The sequence below is a fragment of the Bos mutus genome, chromosome 26 (genome assembly GCF_027580195.1).
Source record: "Bos mutus isolate GX-2022 chromosome 26, NWIPB_WYAK_1.1, whole genome shotgun sequence".
NCBI classification, from domain to species: domain Eukaryota; kingdom Metazoa; phylum Chordata; class Mammalia; order Artiodactyla; family Bovidae; genus Bos; species Bos mutus.
The window spans coordinates 33,182,423-33,197,597 of NC_091642.1; the positions used below are offsets into that span (position 1 = coordinate 33,182,423).

Consider the following 15,175-nt stretch of genomic DNA (forward strand, 5'->3'; position numbering starts at 1 on the left):
AGCCACTGGCAGGGCTAATGCTGCAGCCTCCTGCCTGCTCCCACCCCTCTGCCTGCTTCTCCCCCTTGCCACTCTGAAGCCCCCAGGGCATGTTGCCCATTAATCAACACTCTCATCCTCCTCACATGGGTCCTGGCTTCTGAGGAGCCTTCTGAAGTCAGAGGCCCAGGGAGGCACCGCTGGAGCAGAAGGTTGGAGACTAGATGTCTGTGAAAGGCCTACTAAGTGCCAGGTGCTGGGTTAAGTGCCAAAGCGAGGAAATGAGGAAGCTGCAAGGGGGCAGGGGAAGAGGGAGGGTGCCTCTGTCCCAGGACGGGTGTCAGAGAAGGAGCCACATGTGTAAACAGAGATCCAGCTGAGGGGATAAAACGGAGGAATGAGGATTTCTCTCTGCCTGAGGCAGCGGGGGAGGTCTGAGGAGAGGAAAGGGGCTGAGGGCCTGTGGAGAAGGAGAAGGAATTTGTGAAGGAGAAGGGAGAAAAGGCCCTTGCAGATAGCAAGCTCTGGCCTGACTTGTGGGAAGGTTCTCTAAGATCATACCACACAGGGACCCTCGAGAAAGAAGGCTTTCCTGGTGGCTCAGAAGGTAAAGAATCTACTTGTAATGCAGGAGACCCAGGTTCAATCCCTGGATTGGGACGATCCCCTGGAGAAAGTAATGGCAACCCACTCCAGTATCCTTGCCTGGAGAATTCCATGGACAGAGGAGCCTGGCGGGCTACAGCTCGTGGGGTCACGAAGAGTTGGACACAACTGAGCAACTAACACTTTCACTACTTTCTCTAAGATCACACCACACAGGGACCCGGAGAAAATTCCTTCCCCCTGAACTGTCACCGAATTGGTGCTCCAGGACCCATGGCCCAAGTTAGAGGTCACGGGCAGGACTGTGTGAAAACTCAAAAGAACTGTCGACAGCCCATAAAATCGGTCACAGTAGCTGTGACACACTGGTCCCAGTTCTGTCTATGATAGTAGAGATACTGGACATTTCTCATCAAGATAGAAAAGAAAAACTTTTCTTGAGCCTTGGTACACAGTGAGTGATGCGGTTTAATCTTGTGGAGTCTATCAATACACTCTGATAAACTGTATCCTGCTGTACCTACCCCTGGCACCTCTTGGATCAGTCACCTTTTCTTTCTCTCAAGCAGAGACGTGGGTAGCCAACTCCAATGAAGGGAGGTGATTCTTGACCTGCTTCTCAGCTGCTGCTTCTTCTTGGGCTCCAGGCAACCTTGAATCAGGGCCCCCAGCTCACAGACAAACAACTTCTGGGTTTTCTAGGGAGTACCAACAGCTCTCCTTGATTTGGGGGAGGTCCTTATCTTTTCTGAGTTGAGGTGAATTCTTTCTCCACTTGGATTTCCTGTTCATCCTGGGTCCACACTGGTCTTAACAGCGATCCTTCCGTGACGGGATCATTTTCATCTGTCTTTACAATGGAGGAACCTGGTGTGAACCCACTATGATATTTGCAGGATTTCCAACCCCTATTGATATTCTGGGAAGCCAGCATTGCCTAGTGGGCAGAAATAACATCTCCCAGTGGCAGTGGCAGTGCCACTGTCCAAATCAGGGTCACTCTCATTCTGGGGGTAGTTAACTTCTGCACTCCCCTTGGAGAAGTGGGGTTGCTGCCATCTTGTCAGAGAATGTGTTGAGGGAGGGGAGGAAACTTGCTTGGCCTTTGGCGTTTGTGCACTGACCGCCCCCATTTCCACCCCCCCCCCACACACACAGAGCCTGGTTCTCCTTTTCCACCCTTAAGGTCCCAGGCTAAGTGATGTAGGTGACTCAGAGAGGTCACCGGGGGCTCGGGAGCGTCCTGTCACCAAGAACTGAAAAAGCAAGTCTGGTGGGGCCCTAGAGCCGTTTCTGCCGTCGGGGAAAGCTCGGCTGTCGCCTGGGGAAGGGGGTCCAGGCTGCAAAAGAAGATCCCCTCCCCCCACTCTGGACCAGCAGCTGCGGTTGTTGGTGCCGTGCCGGGTGCCTGAGCCCAAGTGTGTGCATCCTCGGCGCGTGTGTGTGTATGTGTTTGTGTGTGTCTGTGTGTGTAAAGCTGGCGAAGGTCGGGACGTGACAGGTCGAACTGTGGGCCCCTCACTCCCCCGCAGTCCGTGCCCGCTCTTGGATGTTCCACCTTTGAAACTGTAAGCCCGCTCGCAGCCGCAGCGGCGGGCGAGTGGTCGTCGGGAGGCGGAGGCGGGGGCGGGGAGGGGGCGTGGGGGGAGGGCGGGGAGGAGTCTGGCTCTGGTTATGTGCTTTTCGATTGATGGATGACTGCTGGGTGGGAGCGAGCGTGCGGGTGTGAGTGTGTGTGTGTATGTGTGTGTGCGCGGGGTGCGTGCGCGCGCGGGGCCTGCCCATTTTCCTCCTCGCAGCAGTCAGTTGGGAGCTGGAGGGCGGGAGGGAGACGCAGGCAGCGAGAAACGGAGAGCAGCCGAGCGCCCTCCGCCCAAGGCGCGCTCCCTCTGTCCGCGCACAGGCGCCGGCGCTTGGAGGAGCAAGGTGCCACCCAGCCCGCAAGGGCGCAGCGTACAAGCTCACGGTCTCCTCAGTGGCTCTGCCACGGGACTGCACCTGGAGGCCACCCCGGACGGGGATGGTGAGCGGCTGCCGCCGTCTGGCACGGAAGCGGGACGCGGTGAGGGCACCATGGCGCTGACACCCCCGAGGGGGCCCTCGGCGTTGCTCGTCCGGCCCGCGCTCTGGCTGCTGCTGTGGGCAGCCGCGTGGCGCCTGGGTGCCACCGGGTGCCCCGCCCTCTGCACCTGCGCTGGCACCACGGTGGATTGCCACGGCACCGGGCTGCGGGCCGTTCCCAAGAACATCCCGCGGAACACGGAGCGCCTGTGAGTATGGCCCCCATCCTTAGCCCGCGGGGAGCGCGGAGGTTGCCTTCCCACCTCGACGCAATTCAGGGCCAAAGATGGGGGCAGGACCGTCGGGGCCTGGGCTCTGCAGCGAATAAAGGAGTCAGTGCCGGCCAGGGGCCAGGGGCCAGGAGCGCTGCCGTTTCCCTTTCTTGGGATTCGAAAGGCGCTTGTGGGGCTGTCAGCTCCCATCCTCACACCTGCACCCTGAGCTCAGTATCGCAGGCCTTCCCACTGCGCCAGCACTTGGTTTCTCCAGGGTGCCTGTGAATTGGTGCCAGAAAGCCTCGCTGGCCCCCGGAGGGACGTGCCTCCTGCTCACCATGCACCGTGCCTCCTTCTGGACACATGGGGCTCGGTCTGTGTTCTGAGTGGAAGGTGTGCCTTTGGGCTCTGAGGGCTTGCAGGTTGCTGATGGGCAGTAGGAGGGGATGGAGTTGAAGTTTCTAGTCCTCCTCCCCCCCACCCCCCCCCACGCCCGCACCTGCGTTGCTCCCCATTGTTTGCCCCAGAGCCTTTAGAATTTTTCCCTTGCAGATGGGAGGCATGGTCCCCCACCACACATCCAGCCATCCCCAACCGAGACAGACAATGGACTTGAGGAATTGGGGTTTGAGGCTTGGGATATTTATATTCAGCACCCAGAGAGGGGAAGATGTGACCTGGACCAGGAGTCCGTGAATAATGCTGAGAGGTCAGGAACTAGGAGTGGGAGACACGAGGTTAAAGACATTGACCGTGACAAGTCATAAAAAAACATAATTTCTCTTAGCCTGTTGTCTCCCACTTCTAAATTCTTGAGAAAACTCAGCCCGTTCTAGACTGGCTAAGCTTTGTAGTGTGTGAGTGGTTAGCATGTGTGTATGTGGTTAGCTTGCATGTGTGTTTATAGACCTATCTAATTTGTTTTCCCCAGTTATCTTGCAGAATGTGTGTGTGTGAACTCCTGGGATCTGTGGGGTCACCCCAGTCATTCGCACGAAGCTGGGAGAATCTCCATGTCCATGGGCAGTGTGTGTAGATTTTTGGCCTCATGCGGGGCCTTTGTGCTGCTTGTAGAGGTGGCTGCCTTGGGAGATTTTTGAACTGGCCTTGGGAGGAGGCTGCCAGCCCCTTTGAAACCCGCCTTCTTCTCACACTCCTGGGCCCCTGCAGTGGCTCTTGAGAACTTGGAGTGTATTTTCATGACTCTCAGCTGGTCAGAGGCAGAAATCTGACCCTGGGGAGAACAGTCTCCTGGATCAAACCCTGTACCAAGGTCAACAATGAGCACATTGGCTGAGACTGAAAAATTCCCGTGGAGGGTTCAGAGAATTTGCAATCTAGATGCAATCTAGATGGGAATCGATGCAAGTGTGTGTGTGTGTGTGTGTGTGTGTGTGTATGTGTGTGTGTTGTGATGCTGGGGAAAGATGCTGCATCAGGAGAGGCTAGAACAAACTGACGGATAATCCTTGGGGATTCTGTGTGGTCCTGGAGAGGAACAGAAGGTCCGAAGTCTGTCTAGAGGATCCCCAAGGCTGCAAGGTCACCTCCACACCCATTCCCTCTGGACCTCCTCTCTGTTCCTTTGCCTTGTCCTTTGGGCATTTCTCTTGTAGCTGTTACCCTGGTAGCAGCCTAGGTCTGAGAATTTTAGCCCCTCTCCTTTGCCTTTGGGTCTGACTCTTGAAGTCGTCTCCTTTCTTGCTCTCTCTCCACCTTTAGTTTTGAGGACAAGGTCTGTTCTAACTTTTATGAACTCTTGAATTCTTGCAAATCAGAATGAGATGTAAGTGAAATTTCCTGGTGTAAAGTCAGTCATTTGCTGTGTGACCTTGGGCAAATTACTTAACTTCTCTGAGCCTTTGTTGTTTTCTATCAGGAAAAGGAGGCTGTTGATACATAAGATCTCTGGTTCTTGTGAGGACTGAAGATAATGTGTGGGAAGTGCTTGGTACATTGTGAGGTCTGCTAAATGAGCGGCATCTTCATTATGATAGGATCAGGAGAAGAGTCTTGTTACTAAAGTCAGCAAACATTTAGGGAGCCAGTAGCTGCCCTGGGTGTAGAGGCTCCAGCTGGGAGTGAGCAAGCCCCTGCTCTCAAGGGATGTACCATAGAGAGGATGGGGCAGGGGACACGGAACTGTAAGCTCTGGCAGCAGAGTGGGGTCATGGGGGAGTTTTGGGATTAGAAGGCCTTTTCTCAGGTGAAGGAGGTTCTCAGAGCATAGACTGTTTTATGAGGGTACCTTGGGACCCAACAGTGATTGGGTCAGATTTTGCCAAGGGGAGGGGCAGGTGGCCCAGACAGGGAATGCATGAGCAAAAGGCCTACAAATGTGAGTGTGCCTGGCCTGCTGGGCAAACAAACCAGTTTTGCTCTGGGGCTGAAACATGCCGCGTCCAGGGGGATGTGATGGGACTTGAGGTTGGGAAGGGTCAGGAAGGCCTATCTCTATCTGGATTTTTCTTTTAGAAACTTCAGGGTTGGGACCCAGGAGTGAGTTGTCAGGTCTGAACCTTGCTATGTGCGTGACTTCTCAGAGTGGGAAAGGCTGTGAAAGCTGAGGGAGTCTGTGTTTTCAACACACAGGCCGCGAGAGAGCCATTTGAAGAGGAAAAGCACGTCCTGAAAAGAGGCCTTGGGCAGACTCAAAATAACTGTGGCAAATGCTCTGTCTAATCAATATGGGTGTCATGCAGTATCAGAGCCCGAAACAGCGGCTTCTTCCGAGGCTGTGAAATTTTTATAGACCGCAGCTGTGCATTCGTTTGTCTTTTGTCCTCCGGGCAGTTTCTCTCGCAGCCTGTGCAGCCCAGCAACTTTATGATCATGTATTCCATACCTCAGGGTCCAGCCTGTCTCCTCACGTGGGAAGAAATTGTCATTGGTTTGCTGCAGGGACTTCTGGGAAGAAGCTGAGCAGGCTCCAGAGCTGTTGAGGAAATGGGTTCAGCCAGAGGGTCTGTGGGCCGGTTGGGCTGGTGGGGAAGGGATGCTGAATAATTTACTGCAGAGGAACCAATTGAAATCCAGGGCAAGGCTGGGGGTGTGGTGGAGGAGGCCTGGGAGCTTGTCTCTTTGTAGGGCCCAGACTCAGAGGGACCCCGTCACGGCCACTATTGTTTTCTCTTCCACTCAAGGACCTTGGCTTTCATTTTTTATTAAAAAAATCTTTTGGACTAGAGTGTTTCAGACAGTGTGCAGTGCGCGTGGACCCCACTTCTCCCCTCGACCCTGGACACTTGTACTCCAGGCTTGCCACTGATGCTCCTTGTGGGTGTAGGAAGCAGAGAGGAGAGACGCTTGAGGATGGAGAGAGGGCCCTGGGAAGGCCTGCCGACTTCCGTTTTCCTCCAGGTCCAGCACTTTGGGCCCTGGGGATCTGCGTTCCTGCCTTCCTCGATGAGTTCCCTTGCCTCCTAGCCAGTCCATCCTCTGCCCTAGCTCCCTGCCAATTGCCAAGGCCTGGGAGGCCCTTGCCTTCTCCCAGTTTAGCCGCCTGTGTCTGGAGCCTCCTTCACTGGGGGTGGGTGGTTGTGACCAAGGAAGACTGCCTAGGGCACCCTCAGACTTATTGTCTGGGAGCCTGTTTGGAATTCCAAATAGTGATTGGGTGGTGGCTGCAGTGAGAGGGCTCAGAGGGCCAGGCAGGAGCCATGTCTGCCTCCGGGGCTTGGGCTATCTGGCAGGACTCTGGTCTCCTGCACTGGAGAGCCGCGGTGTGCAGAGGATGTCGGCTCCTGGTGAGGCTCGTGTCTCTAGTAGCAGGCGTGCTGGGCTTATTGCTGGGCTCCGAGGGACTGGTGGTGCTGCCCGGTGTTGCCACTCCATCAGACCCGAGACTCAGTTTCCCCATCTGTAGAAGGGGGTGACGGCTGTGGGTTGATGGTGAGGATTAAGTGAGAGCATGCGTGTAGAGGACCTGCAGGCTCCCTTGGCACATGTTGGGTGTCTTACGGTCCTTCTGCCTCTGGGGAAAGTGACACCTGCTAGCTCTGGGTTTTTACCAGACTTCGCTTACTCTATGTGTGTGAAAGTGCTCTGTAATTCAAACATTAGGCGAGCTGATTGTTATTACTGGAGAAGCTCAGGCTGAAGGCTTGAGGGTTCAGATGGGGCAGGAGGGAGTGTAGGAGGAGACAAACATTTGAGTGTTGGCCAGGCTGCATGCTGGATTCTGGCTCTGAGTGCTCCTTCTCTGGGCCACCCCACGCCCCTTAGGATTTGGGGTGCAGGTCAGTGTCCGGCAGGGCCTCTCTGCAGGGTGGACAGCTCTGAGGCCAGCTTGCTTAGCTGTTTAGCCCCTCTCTGCCATTCAGCAGCTGTGGGGACTGTGGGCAGGTTATGGGGTTTAATTCACTCACTCAACAGATAGCTGTCTCTTGAGTGTCTGCATGGTGCCGAATGAATAGTCCCGGCTGGAAATTGAAACCACCCCTCTCTCTCTGAATTTAGTCCAGCAGGGGAGATGGAGATGAATGACACAATATGAGAAGAATCACGTAATCACAAACTGGGATAAGTGTGACTTCTGAGACTCCCATTTCCTCGCCCATAAGATGAGGGTGATGACAGGACCTGCTTCTGAAGGTGGTCCTGAGGGTGAATGTGGTGATGCTGGGAGAAGCACTTTGCACTGGGCCTGGCAGATAGCAAGTGCCCAATAAATGGTAGTAGTATTATTGTTATTAGGGTGACAGAGAATTGCAGGGCTGTGAAAGGAACTTGAGCACCACTCGATGCTGGATCCCAGCACAGCCCTACTCTCTCATCAGGCATCCTCCGGGGGCTCTGGATCCCCAGGGAACACTGATGGACATGGAGACGGGGCTGCCCCTTCTGTGGTGTCCCCTCCCTGAGGCAGGAGGCTGGCTGTGGTGCCCCAGGCTGCCCGAGGCTGCCAGCAGGGGTGGCCATGCTCTTCGGGGGCTGGCTGACGGGCGGCAGGCGGGGACAGGCAGCCCCCACCTTATTGGGAGCAGACGGGAGCTTGGCGGAGTTGCCGCCTCCAGTTCTGTGCAGGCATTAGCAGCTCGGCAGGGCTCTTGCTTAATGGGATTTTCTTCCCAAATGCTGTAATTATCGCCATACAAATACTTATTACCCAGAGCAGATGACGGCCGGGCTTTGGGCAGTAGCCAGGGAGCTGGGATGTGCTCGGGGTGGAGAATTGGCTCCTCTTTTTGAGCTCGAGACCCCCCTCCTCTTCTTTCTGGATCCCAGCCTGCGGCGGACAAACAGCTGTTGGGCACCTGCCGTGTGTAGAGTGTCTGGAGAGGTCCAGGGTACAGACTCACTCCTCTGGGAGCTTGCAGCCTGGAGACTGGAGAAAGGTCTGTCTGTGAAAGAACAGATGTGTAAGGATGCTCACAGGGATGCAGAGCACAGCGGGCAACCAGGGCAGCCTTGGGTGTGAGAATGGTCTGGTTTGAATTTTGGCTTCATCAGCTACCACTTGAGAAAATGCAGCCGGTTCACGAGTGACTCAATTTCCTCATCCATAAAATGGGAGCATTTACCTTGTAGGGCTGTGACTTCAGATGAAATAGTGCAAGTAAGATGGTTAGAATAATGTTGGCATGTGGAAAGTACTCCATGGATGTTAGAGATGAGGGGAGTGAGACATAGAGGAGGAGATGAAGCCCTGCGGGAGGTGGGATTTGAACCGGGCCTTGAAGGTTGGGCAGGAATTAGGTGGGCGAGTGGTGAAGCCAGGGCAAGGGTGTCTGGGGGCATCCAGAGATGAGTGCCGTATGTTTGGGAAGGAGAGTGAGGAGCAGACCCAGCTGATGGGGTGAATGTTTGAGTTGGTGAGTTCTGAGAGGGGAGACTGAAGTAACAGGTGGGCACAGGCCACGGGAATGGGGAGCCATTGGAGGTTGTATGTGTGTAAAATTTTATATTATTATTATTATTTACTATTTAGTGATGTTTAATAAATCTACAGAGGTGTGCAGATATCACCATGGCCCAATTTTAAAATATTTCCATCACCCAAAAAGATTCCTTGGTTCATTGTAATTTTTAATTTTGTTATAATTTCAAACACCAAAGAGTTGCAACAAAAGAATATCCCTTATCCAGACTCAGTTGTTTGTATTTTGCCCACTTTGCTTTATCATATGTTACACACACAGACACACACACACACTTTGTTTTCCCTGAACCATTTAAGAGTAGATTGGAGGCATAACTTTTTTCCTCTAAATATTTCAGTGTGTATTTTTCTAAGGACAGTAAGGCTATGGAAATCAGAAAATTTAACATTGGTACAATATTATAATCTACTCCATGGTTCATGTTAGAATTTCATCAATTGTACTAATAATGTCTTTTGTAGCTTTTTTTTTTTTCAGTCTAGGTTCAGAATCCTGATCAGGATCACACAGGGCATCTGCTTGTCATGGTTCTTTAGTCTCTTTTAATTTGGACCAGTTCCTTAGCCTTTCTTTTTTTCGACCTTAACATTTTGGAAGAATACTAGCCAGTTATTTTGTAGAATGCCCCTCAGTTTGGCTTCATCTGCTCTTTTCTCATGATTGCATTCAGGTTACACATTTTTGCCGGAATGCTAAATAAGCAATGTTGTGCCCTTCTCAGTGGGTGATGTCAGAAGATACATGATGTCAATTTGTCCCAATATTGGTGATTTTAGCTTCAGATTACTTGGTAATTTGGTGTCTTCTTGGCTTCTCTGCTCAAAAGTTACTATTTCTCTCTTGTTATTAATAATTAATTTGCCAGCAGATACTTATACATGTAAATTTCCTGCTCATCAAACTTTCATTCACTAGTTTTAGTACCACTGATGAGAAATTTCTGACTCTGTCATTTTTTCTCTATGTATTACCTGGCATTCTACTGTAAGGAATAACTTCAACTTCTCCATCTGTTTGTTATTTATTTGTAATAGTGTGGACTGCAGATTATTATTTTATTCATTGGGTTATAATTTGTAATAATGTTAGATGTTCAGCTGCTGCTGCTAAGTCACTTCAGTCATGTCTGACTCTGTGCGACTCTGTAGACAGCAGCCCACCAGTTGGTTATGGTGACTGCGATTTCTGACAGTGGATATTCTATCACTGCTGTGTTTTTAATTCTTTTAAAAAACACTTCTATTTTTAAAACAATCTTAGGGACTTTCCTTGTGGTCCAGTGCTTAAGAGTCTGTGCTCTCAATGCAGGGAGCCTGGGTTCGATCCCTGGTCAGGGAACTAGACCTGAGCACTGCAGCTAAAGAGCCTGCCTGCCACAGCTAAGACCTGGCACATCCAAATAATAAAAGAAAACAAAAGAAGAAAACAAAACAATTTTAGACTGTTAGAAAATTTGCAAAAATAGTAGAGAGAATTCCCATACACCCTTTATCCAGCTTCCCGTGTTAACATCTTTCTTAATCATAATTCCCTGATCAAAACCAAGAAATTAACATTGGTACACTACGTTAGCTCAGACTTTATTTGCATTCCGTTAGTTTTCCCACCAATGTCTTTTTCTATTACAGGATCAATCCAGGATCCCACATTGCATTTAACTGTCATTTCTCCTTAGTCTCCTTCAATCTGTGATAATTTCTAAGTCTTTCATTGTTCTTTATGATCTTGACATTTATAAAAATAACTAGTTATTTATTTTGTAGACTGCTCTTCAGTTTGTGTTTGGTGTTTTCTGTTTTGTCAAGAATGCTACCAAGGTGATGTATTCTTCCCGGAGCATCCTATCAGAGGTGGGTGACATCGATCTGTGTCATTGCTGGTGATGTTAATCTGGATCTCTTGGTTAAGATGGTGTCTGCTGGGTTTAACCACTATAACATTATTTTTACATTTGCAATTATTAAATACTTGGAAGGAGATACTTTGAGAGTATGAAATACCCTTTTTGTCCTCAAATTCTCACCTACTAATTTTAGCATCCATTAATGGATGTTGCCTGCAACCATTACTATCCAATTTTGCTTTTCTATTTCCCTCATTCCTTCTACGTTTATTAATTGTAATTCTTCTGTAGGGAAGAAAAATCTTATTTCTTTTTAAGAAGGTGGTTTTCTTGATGGGTGCCTTGGGTTTTGAGTTTCCTGAGGGCAGGGACTGTGTCTCGTGTATCTTTGTATTTCCATCTCCTGGTGCATCATAGTTGTTTAAAAAAAATGTGTTTAATTTTTTTAAAACCTGTGGCAGGATATTTCATGATCCTGATCTTTGTTTTAGGAAATATGATCATTGTGGTAGGCTGAATAATGATCCTCTAAGATGTCCACATTCTAATCACTGGAACCTATGAATATGTTACCTTACTGGGCCAAAGGAACTGGGCAGATGTGATTAAGTTGAAGATCTTGAGATAAGAGATGATTTTAGATTATTTGGGAGGGCTCAACAAAATCATGGACTTCCCAGATGGCACAGTGGTTAAGAATCTGCCTGCCCATGCTGGAGACAAAAGAGATGTGCATTTGATCCCTGGGTTGGGAAGATCCCATGGAAGAGGATACTGGCAACCCACCCAGTATTCTTACCTGGAGAATCCTATGGACAGAGGAGCTTGGAGCGCTACAGTACATAGGGTCACAAAGGGTCAGACATGACTGAGCAACTGAGCATGCATGCAGCAAAATCGTAAGTGTTCCTAAAGAGAGGCAGGAGGGTCAGAGTCAGTAGTGGGAGAAATATAACGATGGAAGCTAGTGATTGGACTGATATGAAGAAGGGGCCGCGAGCCTAAGAATACAGGCGGCTTCTAGATGAAAAAGGAAAGGGGGTAGATTTTCCCCTAAAGCCTCCAGAAAGGATAACAGCCCTGGGAGCATCTTGACTTTAACCCAGCGAGATTGATTTTGGACTTCTAATCCCCAGAACTGTAAGATAATACATTGGTCTTGTGTTTAAGTGGACGTCCCTGGTGGCTCAGACGGTAAAGCGTCTGCCTACAATATGGGAGACCCAGGTTCAATCCCTGGGTTGGGAAGATCCCCTGGAGAAGGAAATGGCAACCCACTCCAGTATTCTTGCCTGGAAAATCCCACAGATGGAGAAGCCTGGTAGGCTACAATCCGTGGGGTCTCAAAGAGTCGGGCACGACTGAGCGACCTCACTTCACTTTGTTATAGCAGCAGCAGGCATCTACTGTAGTCCTCAAAGGGTTTGGAGGGTACCGTAGAGGCCAGGGAATGAGAGGAGGCAGACCTGGATTGAGGCTGAGAGTGCAGAAAGAGCAGATGCGACCATCATGAGTGACCCCATGGCCCAAGCCTGGGAGAATGATCTTGCAGAGTACAGTTGGCGAGGGTGACTGATCCTTGAGGAGAAGCAGTGAAATTGGCTTCTCTTCTTTCGTTTGAATTGCCAATAAAAACTACGTGAAAAAAATAACCCTAGAGGTAGGAACAGGGGAAGGTGCCTCTGTTGAGTGTTCAGACTGAAGAGACAGTTGGGAGGGTCTCCTGGGGAAGTGGAGGAATCCATGAGGGCAGTGGGAAAAAAGAATCTCCTGGGAAGCTGGTGTAAATGCAGATTCCCAGGCCTGTCCCAGAGTTGTTGAGTCAGCAGGTCTTAAAGGCAAAGGCCATTTTGGTGATTTGGCTGTGGGAGGAGCTGTGAAACACTAATTGGTGCTGGGGTTTCCTGGTAAAGAAAGTGCATCCGTTGAAGGCAGGAAGACTGCCCAAAGGGCAGCTGGAAGGGAGAGCCACCAGGGAGGAGCTGGGGAGGAGCAAGAAGCGCTTTCATCTGGATTTAATTCAGGGGTCCTGACTCAACGTTTGTGATTCCCACCTGGGCGGCGCAGTTACTGCCAAAGCTGAAGAAGGCGTTTGGAGATGGGGCGGGGGAGAGGGTTAACCGTGTGGAGAGCAGCCAGTCTGTCTGAGGACGAGGGCCAAGGAACGCTCTGGGGCTGTGACTGGGGGTCACTGGCAAAGATGGGCAGAACGGTTTCCCGGGAGAAGTGGAAGGCGGAAGCAGATGGTGGGGAGCGAGTAGGTGGTGAGGCAGGCTGCAGGAGGAGAGAACAAGCGCAGGAGCTCTGCGGGAAGCCGCTCAGAGATGTTTGCAGAGAGGCTGGTGGATGGGAGTCCCGTTGCAGGGAGAGGGAGCAGGAGGCGACTGTGGAAAGGAGGCCGAGCCCTGGGGCGAGGGGGCGGGATGGACCTATGCCAGGTCAAAGAGCAGAGGTGGAGAGCATCAGGGAGGGAGTTGTGGTGGTGTTGGTGGTCACCATCCACAGCCCTTATTTTGTGCGGAGGCTCCGACCCAGATGCTTTACTCAGCGTCCACTTTCTCCTCATAGTCGTCCTGGGAGGAAGGCATTACAATCTTCCCTCAGTATCCCGAGGGACTAGTTCCAGTACATACACCCACCCACCACCACCAAGGTACCAAAATCCCCCACACTCAAGTCCCTTGTGTAAAATGGTATACCATCTGCATATCACCTATTCACATCCTCTCCTGTAGTTTAAATCATCTCTAGATTACTTATCATTCCTAATATGAGATAAATACTATATAGTGAAGTCGCTCAGTCGTGTCCAACTCTTTGCGACCCCATGAACTGTAGCCTATCAGGTTCCTCCGTCCATGGGATTTTCCAGGCAAGAGTGCTAGAGGGGATTGCCATTTCCTTCTCCAGGGGATCTTCCCGACCCAGGAATCGAACCCGGGTCTCCTGCATTGCAGGCAGACGTTTTACCATCTGAGCCACCAGGGAAGCCCCTATTGTAAATACAATGTAAATAACATTGCTTTTTGGAACTTTCTGTAATTTTTTTTTTGAATATTTTTGATCTGTGGTTGGTTGATTTTGTGGAGTTGGAACCCCAAGAAAAGGGGGAGAAAAGCCAGCTGTACTTAACCACAGCTTCGTAGATGTGAAGGTTCAGAGAGGTGGAGCCATCTGTCCTCGGTCAAACAGCCAGCTGATAAGAGGTGCTCTGAGACTCGAGGCTCTGAGATGTGTTCGTTTTTGTTTTGAACTTATTTATTTTTTTGGTTGTGTTGGGTCTTCATTGCTGGGTGCAGGCTTTCTCTAGCTGTGGCGAGTGGGGATCCCTCTTCATTGTGGTGTGTGAGCTTCTCTTGTTGCGGAGCACTGGCTCTAGGTCCACGGGCTTCAGCTGTTGCAGCTCTTGGGCTCAGTGGTTGTGGCACACAGGCTTAGTTATTCCACTGCATGTGGAATCTTTCTGGATCAGACTTTGAACCTGTGTCTCTTGCACTGGCGTCGGATTCTTATCCACTGTGCCATAAGGGAAATCCTGTATTTAATTTTTAAATTTGACAATTCATCTTGATAAAGCCTGGCTTTATTCATTCATTCATCAGACATTCATTTAGCACCTACAAAACCTCTGTCAGGGCTCAGCCCTAGGGCGTAAAGGGGCCAAGATTGATTTTTGCTTGCACGTGTTTACTGGCTGGAGCCAAGTTGCAAGCTGGCATGGGGAGGGGTGTCCAGCTGAGGGGCTGGGGAATGCTGGCAGTTGGTGTTGCAGGTGAAGGTCAGGGTCAGGGAGTTAGCTGGTGGGTACCCTCTCAGGGGCCTGGGGTGGGCAATGAGTGGAGAGGGGGCTTGCAGGTGCTGGACATGGAGGCTTGGTGGCTGGAAGTGGGGCCTGGCTCTAGGGTTGTGGTTTCGGGGCAGGCCACAGACCTGAGAATGGCATTGGCAAGAAGAAAATTGGACCTCAATAGTGAAGGGACTGGGGTGCACTTTGGGCCTCAGAACAGAATACACCATGGAGTTGGGATTAGTTGCTGAGCCCTGATCACCTCCCACCCATTAGGGCAGCTACTATAAAAAACCAGGAAATGACAAGTGGCAGCGAGGATGTGGAGAAATTGGAGCCCTTTTGAGTTGTTTTTCGGAATGTAAAACAGGGCAATTGCTGTGGATAACAGTATGATGATTCCTAAGAAGTTAAACAAAGAATTACCATACAATCCAGCAAGTTCATGTCTGGGTATATACCCAAAAGAATTGAGAGCAGGGTCTCAAAGATATTTGTACACCCTTGTTCATAGCTGGATTATTCACAGTAGGGTGGAAGCAACCCAAGTATCCACTGATGGATGAATAGATAAACAAAACCTGTAGACATGCAATGGAATATTATTCAGCCTTAAAAAGGAAGGAAATTCTGACATATGCTATGCCATGGATGAACCCTGAGGACATTGTGAAATAAGCCAGGTCTTCTTATCTGAGATACCCAGAGTAGTCAAATTCTCAGACAAAAGTGGTTGTCAGGAGCAGGGAGTTCGTGTTTAACAGGTGTATAGTTTCAGTTTCACTGAATGAAAAAGTTCTGG

The 15,175-nt window shown here is 50.5% G+C and overlaps 1 protein-coding gene across 1 annotated transcript in view; it reads left to right on the forward strand.

Moving 5' to 3' along the window:
• Positions 1–2,658: 2,658 nt before the first annotated feature.
• Positions 2,659–15,175, forward strand: part of SLIT1 (slit guidance ligand 1) — a 172,196-nt gene continuing 159,679 nt past the window's right edge. The window contains exon 1 of the mRNA XM_070363611.1: positions 2,659–2,855. Coding sequence (XP_070219712.1) covers positions 2,659–2,855 — 197 coding nt within the window. The remainder of the gene's footprint in view (positions 2,856–15,175) is intronic.